At 32.7% G+C, this 11,410-nt stretch overlaps 1 protein-coding gene across 2 annotated transcripts; it reads right to left on the reverse strand.

The window, feature by feature from the left end:
* Positions 1 to 7,106: 7,106 nt before the first annotated feature.
* Positions 7,107 to 10,220, reverse strand: LOC102591689 (B3 domain-containing protein REM10-like). 2 transcript variants are annotated; one of them, XM_015311719.1, is made up of 6 exons: positions 10,133 to 10,210; positions 9,687 to 9,739; positions 9,092 to 9,234; positions 8,623 to 8,893; positions 7,681 to 7,811; positions 7,107 to 7,485 (listed from the first exon to the last, which is right to left on the reverse strand). In XM_015311719.1, the coding sequence occupies exons 1-6, from the start codon at positions 10,138 to 10,140 to the stop codon at positions 7,183 to 7,185; spliced, it is 909 nt and encodes a 302-aa protein (XP_015167205.1). In that variant the 5' UTR covers positions 10,141 to 10,210; the 3' UTR covers positions 7,107 to 7,182. The 2 variants fall into 2 exon arrangements, with proteins under 2 accessions (XP_015167205.1, XP_015167204.1); XM_015311718.1 differs by having other exon boundaries at positions 7,108 to 7,485; positions 9,687 to 9,972; positions 10,133 to 10,220.
* Between the last annotated feature and the right edge of the window lie 1,190 nt (positions 10,221 to 11,410).

The raw sequence follows: 11,410 nt of genomic DNA on the forward strand, positions 1-11,410 counted from the left end.
GAAACCGACCGATTTAACCGAAAAATCGAAACCGAAATTTAAAAAAAATCAGTTCGGTCAGTTTTTTCAATTTCGACCAAATTATGCCCAGCCCTAATTAGTGCTCAAAAACTTATCTCAAATGCTATCTTGGAAATCTCAGTTTCCCTGCTTCCTTCATTTAGAAAGCTATTACTCTTTTCTGAAAACTATCCCGAAGGCCCTTTGGAAATCTCAGTTTCCACTCTTATTTAAATGTGTAAAACATTTTAAGTCTCTTTGGGAAATACTTAGTCCCCATATGTTTCTTTGAAGAAAAGTACTTCAACATTACTCTTTACTGAACTCAAAACTTAAGTCTTAAAACAAAGTTAAAACGTTTGAAAATGACTTATGAAAACTTGAAATGAACTTCTCTTACTTGACTTTTGGCTTCTCTTGACTTTGATCTTAACTGCTCTTGACTTGACTCTTAACTGATCCTTGAATTGAATTATGGATTCAAGGATTAAGATTTGTGATTGGAAAGATCTCATGTTGTTTAGGAATGATTTTAGATAGCTAAACATGAGAAAAGATCGAAACTCAAGATTTGAAGGTGGGTCCGCCACGCGGAGGCATAATTAAATTTTGGTTTCGAAAATGTCTTTTGAGGCAGAACACCTCGTGTCAGCTCCGCGATGCGAAGCTGAAATGTTCAAATCTGGGAACTAGGCGCGCGACGCGCGACCACCCATTTATTTCGTCCGACGAAATTTCTTTTTCATTTTCCAACCCCAAATCACCCAAACTCGATTTTTTTTTTTCCAGATTACTTTTAGATACAGATACCCAGTAAATGTACCTAAGAACCTAACTCGAAACGACCCTATAATGCGACGTAACGAACTCAGAAACTTCCCAACTCAGTCAAATTCAAGAACAATATATGAATTCAAGAATAGGTATCAAGATCATCAATATTCATATGCTTTTAGGACGAATCCAGACTTAAATAAATATGCTTGGCACGTGGGAGAATGATTCCAACGTTATGAGAGCCTCACATACCTGATAGAAGCAAATCCTTGGCGAAACACCAACTTCCTTTATCGATCTTGATGAATTTGCCCTTTTCTCCTTCTTCTTTTCTCTTCTCCTTTCTCCTTAGCCCTAGCATGAAATCCCAAATTCTAAAACTGACTAAAATTTAATTTGACCCATATTAAACTCCTAAAAATGGATTAAAATAATAGGGCAATGAAAAGACTAAAACACCCCTTAAAATTCCGGATTGGACATTTCCTTAATCCCAACAATCCAACTTCCAAAGGGCATAACTCACTCATACGAACTCGGAATCGCGCAAACTTGGCGGCGTTGGAAAGACCGTTCCAAGAGCTTTCCAACCATATCTGGAACTACACCTAACTCATCCTGATTTAGGAGTTATGGCCGATTGAAGTCGACCAAAAACTAAATTTTAAATTACTTGCAATTTTCCAGATTTCCTTATACTTTCCAAAAATAACTATTTCCAGATTTTAAACTTCCTTCTATTTCTTTCTAGTTGCGAGATGTTACATTAGTTGAAAAACAAGCTCTAAAAGACGAGGAATTCGTGGTTGAAAAATCCATTACAATAGACCAAGAAACGAGTTTCAATTCATAAAAATATCAATTTTCCAACTTAGGGGAAAACCCCCTTAAATCCATACTGAAATCATGATTTAAAGGTGTTTTGGAAGATAAAAATTGATGAAACCAACAAACGATTGGTAGGGAAATCTTACCCACCCGTGTTTTCACAAAAATGCTCCCAAGAATCGCTTCATCAAAGCCTCAAAAGATTCAAAATGGTGGAAATGAGAAAAATGAAAAGATTAGGTTCTGTCCAGGTGAAAAATGGTCATCGTGATCACGAGCCACTAACTCTCGCGATCGCGAAGAGCACGGAGGTTCACATCGTGACTGTGAAGGCTAAGGAAAGGGCTTCATCGCGATTGCGAAGGCCACAAAGAAGATACATCGTGATTGCGAGCCTAAGGGTAGCAATAGCGAAGGTCAAAATGACATGCACCAGAAACTGAAAAATCAGCAACTCAACATAAGGAAAAATGCCTCTGAATGGACCTTCAAAAATTATTCAGAGTCTAATAAAAATAAACTAGACAGGTTATCCTACTAAATTCGACATTCCCAATAAACTTTCTTATTGTTAATTAATAGTTTTGTCCTTTAAGTTATAACTTATTCTTTTAAGTAGGTTTATTTTGTTGCTTTTATTTTCGTTTTTATTTTAAAAACATTATGTTGCACATCCACTATAAAAAAATGTGGTGATAAGCCACGCGAAAAACCTATCTATCTATATATATTAGTTACAACACTGGCCTAATATTTATTCACGAAGTGAGATGACTTGTGACTTATTATTAGTTATGCGTTATAATATTTTTTATGTAGTTTTTAAATATATAGATTTTATTTTAAATTTTTTTTGGAAAATTTCATACCTAAATTTGTACTCAAACTTAAACTGTTTAACTCTCAAAGTTATAAATAATCCCCTCGCACCTAACAAACGATCCTCAAAGATATTAGACAAATAAAAGAAAAGAATGACGGAACGGAAAAGAAGAATCTCAATACTACTTCACAAAGCAAAAATGAAGAAATAAATGAAAGTCTTACAATAAGCTGTGCCAAAACTCTTCATAAGTAAACAAAAGAAAATGGAAAATGTTAGAAGTACCCCCTAGATTATGACCGAAGTCATAGAGACACACCTTAACTAAACTAAGGTCCTATTACCCTCTAACCCATTTTTTTTTGTAATTTTGTGCACCTTTTGGGCTTACGTGGCATCCAAATATCTCTCACGCACCTCAATTGCATGGAGTCACGGAATGTGCCAAGTAAGACAAAAGGTGTATAAAATTACAAAAAACAATAAGTTCAAGGGGTAATAGGACCTTAGTTTAGTTAAGGTGCGTCTCTGAAATTTCGGTCATAGTCTAGGGGGATAATTGTGTCTTATCCCAAAGAAAATCAAACTTCCTAACAACCAAAATAGTAAGAATAACTTTCCATAACGCAAGAATTAAGTGGAGAACGCAAATAAAATTACTCCCTCCATTTTTTATTTATATGTCGTTCTTACTAAAAATAGATGGTCTTTAATATTTTCTTCGTCCAACAATAGTTGTCCCTTGTACTATTTTGGGATATCCAACAATAATTGTTTACTTTAGGAAATCAATGGATATTTTACACTTAGTTCTTAATTTACCCTTATCATTAATTATAGTCATTTTTCTATTATATTTTTCAAGACATTGTATTTATTATATTCAAAGGGTGATATAATAAAATTATCCTTCTATTTATAGTTTCTTAAGAAGTGAGCAACGTGAATAGTGGACATATATTATTGTTGGACATAGGGAGTTTGTCTTTTCACAATATCAATGCATAAATGACATTATTCTTCCTATTTTACCCTTGAGAGTATAAATTTGACCAACATCGAAAAACTAAATGATTAATTTATGTTCATTGGTCAATTTAATTAATCAAAATAAATTAATGCATGTTCATTTATTGAAACTTGACTTCAAGAGAATACTAAAATACGGTGTAACGGTAAACTTACATACTCCATCCATTTCAAAATAAGTGATCAATTGTTGAGTCTTTTTTCGTAGTTCAAAATAACTGAATTGTTCAAAGTTCAAGAGAGTTGTTGGAACCTTTTCCATTTCCCCCCTCATTTATATCTTTTAGGTGATAATTTCAAGAGAGTTAATGACTCATATTTATGATTTTACTTTGAATTATTTATATTTTCAAGAATAGTTTGAGAATATCTAAAAGGGAAAAAGTGGAAAATAGTTTATTTTATGTCCTAAACTTGTTTTTCTTAATGAGTGTGCATTGCCTAAACAAATTACTTATTTTGAAATGGAGGGAGTAGTTTCTTAAGGGACGTAAAATCTAAATGTCATGATCTGCGTCTACACACCAGTCGAGACACAATACTCGAAACCACGAGTGGCCCCAAGTTAACCCTCGGCATAACATATCAAAGCATATGATATGAAACTAATGCGGAAGCTGAAACATATGGTTAATAAGTCTTAATAAGGAAATCAACAAATTCATCATGACTGAACAACTAAGTTCTAAAATAAGTATTTATCATTTAGACTGAAGGAAATAAGTTTACCGGGACATGACCCTAGTTACCTCAAACCAAATAACAAAGAAAGTACTAAATTTTGACTAACAACTAATCTAGGATGTCCCCTAATGCGGAAGACTCGCCAACTGCTGACTGGAACTATTGCAACCTTACTAGCCACGAGTCTGAATATGAGCACCAAAATCTACATCATAAAAGTATGCAGTGCAGAGAAAAGTATGCATCAGTACATGGATGTACGGAGTAAGTAAGGGGCACTACCATAATCGTAAAATGACATAACGAGGATAGTAAAATAACGTTCCCAAAATCATATACATAGTGAAAGAACTAAGGAGAAAATAGTTGGAGTTCATGTCTAAAAACCGTTCACAATCTTCCTTCAGAAGCATATATAGAAATGAGTCTATTTCAATAGCCTTGCATAATCATACTTGTAAATAACATGCCTTAAGTGAATCAAATGGAGTTAAAAGTATATCGTAAGAAAATGCATAAACTGAGAAGTTTCTTATAATCGACATACATCATGTGAGCTCCTGACGTCCATTAGCTAATCTAGTTGGGAGGGCTGCCCTATATTGACCATATCATATCTATGTGGATCCACTAGTCTAATCATCTCAGGGCTAAAAGGTCAATCGACAAGGCGATAAAACATAATCATACGGTAGCACATAGTTATGAGACTTGAATTTTCTAAACTTCACCCTCTCGGTACTAAATAGTTTTCTCAAAACGACATATATTCATATAATGCTCATAGATATGAAAATGATTTATCTGTTTGAATCATATATGAGACTAAGCTCAAAAGTCATATCTAAAGTAACCTGAATTTAGGTTGAAATTCATATCATACTAGTCTTCATACTCAAAGTCATAAATGTTTTAAGGAACCATGAAAATCATGCTAAATCAATACAGTAATATTTTTGAAATCTAAGTGTAACGATGAAAATATGATTTAATGAAGAATATGATAAGTTCATAAAAGCCCTAGCTTTGCTTCTAAAAATCTTGAAGAGTTCTTGAAAATCAAAATACTTAGGCAAGTGAAGGGATACTCTCATTGAAGTCTTACATACTTGCAGATAGTGGCAGAGCCAGTGGCGGAGCCAGGATTTTCAATAAGGGGGTTAAATCTGAATAAATAGACACACGAAGTAGCCGAAGGGGGTTCGACATCTACTATGTATACCTAAAAAATTATTTTAACCATGTATAAATCATAGAATTTTCGGTCGAAGGGGGTTCGGATGAACCCCTAATTGTAAGGTGGCTCCGCCACTGGGCAGAGCCACATACAATTGAGGGGTGTCGACCGACACCTCTTCGTCGGAAAATTATACTGCATAACTAGATAAAAATATATTTTTTATGTATATTTATTACATATTGACACTTATCGACTTCTACACAATTTAACTTCTTTATATTTTGACACTCAGTTGAAATTCTGGCTCCGCCATTGCTCGCAGAGATTGAGATTTGAAAGAAGAACTTGCTTGAAAGACTTGAAACTCTACCTTCTGTCTTGCTTACGCTAGTTTCTGAGTTTAAGGGAGTTAAGAGTGTAAGAATGGAGTCTTAAGCGTGAAAAACATTTTTGAATATGTTTAATGTCGTGGATTAGACTTAGGAAAAGTGAGAAAAGACAAAAGAAACCTCAATTAAAAAGCCGTCAAAAACCTTTCATGGGCCATTTACGATCCGTAGTTTAATCTACGGACCGTAGATCTCATCCGTGAAAGTCAGGCCCAAAAATAGAATCTAAAACTTCATTCTACGGGCCCAAACTACGACTCGTAGATGCTTCTACGGCCCGTAGATGGGTCTGTAGAAATTAGACCCAAAAAATGACTTTCAGACTTTTTTCCACGGATGAACAGTACGGATCGTGCTTCGATTAGTAGAAATTGACTTGGAAAATTCTGTTAAATATGTGCAATTGAAAATCTTAATTGTTATGGTATTATTAATGTATAATATAGTATTGATAAATGTGTAATGTCATTTATTGTCATGGTTTATTCATGTTACTCTACTTTTTTATTGCCTTTTAGTAATAAACTTGTGTGTGAGAAAATATTGAAGTATAAACAAAAAATTGAATTAAAATGTAAAAAGGAAAATTTTAGAAATGTCTATTCAATTTTAAAATAATAGCACCAAATTAGATGATTTTTTTTCATTATATATCGTTTTAATCATTGATTTACAAGCAATATTTTGTTATTATTATGGCATGTGGTTATTTGTGATGTTATACAATTACCAAACTATAAGGGGTCGTTTTGTTTGAAAATGAGTTATGATGGAATAAGTTATGTTGGGATAAGTTATGTTGGGATTAGTTATGATGGGATAAGTTGTGTTGAAATTATTTTTTATTGAGTGTTTGGTTTGTTGTATTCAAAATAATAAATTTTAAAAACAATTTATTTGTTTACAAAAATTCCCTTCATTAAAATTTTAAGAACAATTTATTTGTTTACAAAAATGCCCTTCATTAATGTAAAAAGTGATATAACAAAAGGGTTGAAAGAGACATTTTTGTCATTTACCTATTTTATCCCGGGATTACTATACCACCCTAGGTTAGGGATAACTTATCCCGATGCTAATTATTAATCCCGGGATAAGTTATCCCAAACTTGCCAACCAAACAACAAAATAAGCGGTACTATAATTTAATCCCGGGACTATTTGGTATTATCCCTCACACCAAACGACCCCTTGGGAACAAGTTATCCCAGGATAAGTTATTCTAGGGTTAGCTATCCTGGGATAACTTATCCCACCATATATACGAAATAACTTATCACATCACTATGATATAAATGGTAGGATAATTTGTCCCAAACATGGCAACCAAGATACAAAAACTTTATCCCATCACTATTTATTTATATCCCTCACACCAAACGACCCCTAACAAATCATGTAAAGACCATTGAAATGAACTATTTGCAATATATCTACACGATTATGAGAAATATTATATAGAAATCATACAACTAAAATACGATCTGTTGGAGCATAGAACTTAAACTTGACAAAAGTACATTAGAACTAAAAGAACACTTGCAATGGAATTGTGCTATAGGTATTTCCCCATTGTTGACGAGTTCAAACTTGTAAGCATCTCCAATCCGGAGTCTATTTTCATCTCTGAATTTTGTCCATCCGCATATAATTCCAAAATAACGTCCAGCTCTCCTGAGCCAAACCAACCAGCATCTCTGTGCTTCGTTTTTCAGAACCATCTCACAGTTTTTATTCATCAATCCATTTGACTTTGCAAAATCCAATGGAAGACACTACCATAAAATTTATTCAATCGAGTCGATTAAGTTACCATTGTCTAAAGAAACAAAAAAAGGACTAGAACAAAAAGAGTTCAAGTCCTATGTACACTCAACAGTGTACAACTTCTTACACCATCAGGTTAAGTTGCCTACATTATTGTATATAATTAACTTAATCGTTAACTAAAATCAGTTGAAATAACTTACCAAAACTGCCTCTGTGAAGCAATAAGATTTAATGGTTGAAATAAAGCAAGGATGATGCTCATCACCAGAATTTGAAGTAACTACTTGTGCATTGAGAAGACTCATGTTTGAGGGCTGTTCCATAATATTGTCTGCTTATGAAGAAAAATACATAGTAAAAGAGAATAAGACCTACTAATATGTAGTGGCGTAGCCAGAATTTTCATTACAGAAGTTCAAAATATGAAAAGTAAAACGCAAAGAAGTCAAGGGGGGTTCAACATCTACTATATATACATAAAAAAAATAAAAACTAACCATGTATAAACAGTGCCGATGAACTCCCTTCACCCTACCTGGCTCAGCAACTGCTACTATGCCTTAATCCAAACTCAAATTGTGGTCCGATATATATATATATATATATATATATATATATGGATGCTCACTGAGGATGTCGCTCTATTAAGAAAAACAGAATAACAACAACAACTACTACTATGCCTTAATCCAAACCCAAATTTTGGTCCGATATATATATGAATGCTCACTGAGGATGTCATTCTATTAAGAAAAACAGAATAACAAACAACAACTACTACTATGCCTTAATCCAAATACAAATTGTGGTCTGGTATATGAATGATAAATCCTCACTGAGAATGTCACTCTATTAAAATTTTAACTATCACTCCCCCATATCAATGATCAGATGACTTCGAATAGTAATTTTCAGTATAACAGGCCTTTACAGTTTTCAAGCTGCATTCTGTTTTGAGTCTGCACTTTAGAGTTTGTATTAGGTGAAAAGGGTGAAAGAAGATAGTTTACACACTTTAGGTAACATATAAAAGGTAATCCAAGACGTATACTTATATAAACACCGCAGAATAATACACAAATATGACAATGAATAAAGATCATCAAAGAAATAAGATATTGGTTCGATGAGAATAAACATGCCTTGAAACTTCAGCAATGGAGCTTCTCGATTAGTAACTTGAAATTTCCATATTGGTGTCTCTCCATTAGTAACGACCTCAAACATTATGCGATCTCCTTTCCTTAAGCAATTATCAGCAAAGAATTTGGTCCATCCACATCCAATAATATAGGTTTGAGTTATAGAAGAACTTAACTTAAAATTCCACAACCTTTGTCTTTCATCTCTTATAATCAAATCACACTTCTTATTGATGAGACCATTTGCAATTGCGAAACGTCGAGGAAGGTACTGACATGGTGTATAATCATTTTACAAAGAAAAAAATATCAAAAGGAATTTAGTTTACATACATTGACAATGTAAACATTTTTATAATGCCAGTCTAGCTTATCATAGAGATTTACTTGTAATTATCTAATAAGTGACCTGATTGTGAAACACATTCACTTGAAGAGTTTGCAAGAAATAATGAGTTTTAAAACTTACCAAATAGCCTCGGCGAATGCAATATTCTCTAATAATGCATTCAAAATGACCAAAAGACTTGTGATGAGTAGCAGTTTTTACAGGGGAAGAAGCCTTTGTTGACGATTTGATCATGCGCATCATCGGTCTTTCTGTTGCATCCTCTGGAAATTAAACATGACAATTGTACTTGAGAAAATTAGCAACATTTAAATAATTTTGTAACATAAACAAGTTGAGACTTATGCTAAGATTTAAGGGAATCAACTTGCAAAAATCATCAAGTATAAATCAATGGACTCTAAAGAAAATACCTTCACAACAACAACAACAACAACAAATCCCACAATGTGGGTCTGGGGAGGGTAAAGTGTACGCAAATCTTACTTTTATTTCTTGGAGATAGATATCTTATTTCCGAAAGACTCTCAACTCAAGTAAAACAAATCAAAGTAGTAATGAAAAAAAAACGACAGTAAAGAAAAACATGACAACTGATCATAATAAAGTACTGCAGAGCATAAATGTAGCTGTAACATCAACAACAAGTGCGATCACCTAAACATAATAAACAATAAAGAACTGTAACATCAACAACAAGAGCGATTATCTTCACCTGTATGGGCACCTCCTCCTCCTCCTCCTTCCTGCATATACTCTGCATATTCTCTGTCACAATGAGTTGAATCAAATATGGAAACTTCAAATTCCATGTTTCCTTCATGTCTAAACATCAATATATCTCCCAATTGCAAATCATATTGTTGTACAAATTCAGCCCAACCCGCTTCGGATCGTGGGTCATTCACCTTCGTAGGCCACTTGTTACCATCTCTTCTCAGTATTGCATGTTCAATCTGGTCATTTCCCTTTAGATACTTCAAGAAACCTATAGGAATTTTCTACAGTACAACATAAACTTGCCCTAATTAAATAAATACTATAGTACTATTTGCCCCAAATAAATTTCATACTAACTTAGTGAAAATCATGAATCCACAGATGCAACATAAAGTAATTAAAGGAAATATTTAAAAAAGAAAAAGAGAAAGGATTACTCACAAGACCATTCTTGAAACCTGGCTGAAGGGGTTTGAAAAAATGAGGCTTTTTTGGAGGAATTTTCATGGCACCCAAAAGTGCTATGTGTTTAGATAATATCTCACTCGCTCAATGTTAGTTATTTAGAAAGTCACTCAATTTAAAATATATTTGAAAAGTCATAATATTATTTGGAATTTGATGTAATCAGGTGTAATTATTGTTTGATATATTTGTAGACCAAGGTAATTACTCTATGTGCTTAATTATTTGTCCATTTTTGAATTGACACACCTATTAAGAAAATAATTATTGACATAGTGAGTTTACCATTTTACCCTATTATTTATGATATGGATAAATTAAAAACTTAAGGTTTTCAAAAAGTTCAATATTTCTCAAAGTAATTAATTGAGGGTATAATCAACAACAAAAAATTGTCTTTTCTTGATTTATCAAAATGGACAAATAATTAGAAACAACTAAAAAATAAAAAGTGGACAAGTAATTAGAGAAAGAGGACTTAACAAGAGAGAAATTGAATGTAACTGAAGGATAGTAATTACACTCCTCAATTCATTACTTGTCCACTTTTGAATTGACACACCTATTAAGAAAATAATTATTGACATAGTGAGTTTACCATTTTACCCTATTATTTATGATATGGATAAATTAAAAACTTAAGGTTTTCAAAAAGTTCAATATTTCTCAAAGTAATTAATTGAGGGTATAATCAACAACAAAAAATTGTCTTTTCTTGATTTATCAAAATGGACAAATAATTAGAAACAACTAAAAAATAAAAAGTGGACAAGTAATTAGAGAAAGAGGACTTAACAAGAGAGAAATTGAATGTAACTGAAGGATAGTAATTACACTCCTCAATTCCCGAAGAAGGGTTAGAAATTGGTGTAGTTACGGTATTTGACATGTTTGGTAGACTAAGTAATTACTTAGCAAGAGAGAAATTAGATGTAATTGAAGGGTAATAATTACCTTCCTCAATTTCCAAGGGAGAGTTAGGAATTGGTGTAATTATATCAAGTAACATGAATTTTATTAAATTATTTTAATTTCTTTCTTTTATTTATATTTGTATTTGTTGTTTTAATTTATTTTTTATTTTTATTATTCTAATATTTTCTAGTCACAATCTAATTGCAACAGCGTAATGATACTCAGTTATACCAAATCTCAATTATGTTATGGCTTTCCAAACAGGCCATTAATTCAGAAAATATCAAAGCATTACCTAGACTCTAAACACAAACTTTTTTATTTTATAACTAGTAATCA

Source organism: Solanum tuberosum, unplaced genomic scaffold (assembly GCF_000226075.1).
Source record: "Solanum tuberosum cultivar DM 1-3 516 R44 unplaced genomic scaffold, SolTub_3.0 scf00168, whole genome shotgun sequence".
Taxonomy (NCBI): domain Eukaryota; kingdom Viridiplantae; phylum Streptophyta; class Magnoliopsida; order Solanales; family Solanaceae; genus Solanum; species Solanum tuberosum.

Excerpts from the sequence above, each read along its gene's own strand:
- LOC102591689 (XM_015311718.1), bottom strand. The coding sequence starts at position 10,198 with ATGAAAATTCCTCCAAAAAAGCCTCATTTTTTCAAACCCCTTCAGCCA. Across the intron at positions 9,235-9,686 it reads AGGAGGAGGTGCCCATACAG|AGGATGCAACAGAAAGACCG; the intron begins GTGAAGATAATC and ends TTTAATTTCCAG. Across the intron at positions 7,812-8,622 it reads TCCATTGCTGAAGTTTCAAG|ACAATATTATGGAACAGCCC; the intron begins GCATGTTTATTC and ends CTTCATAAGCAG.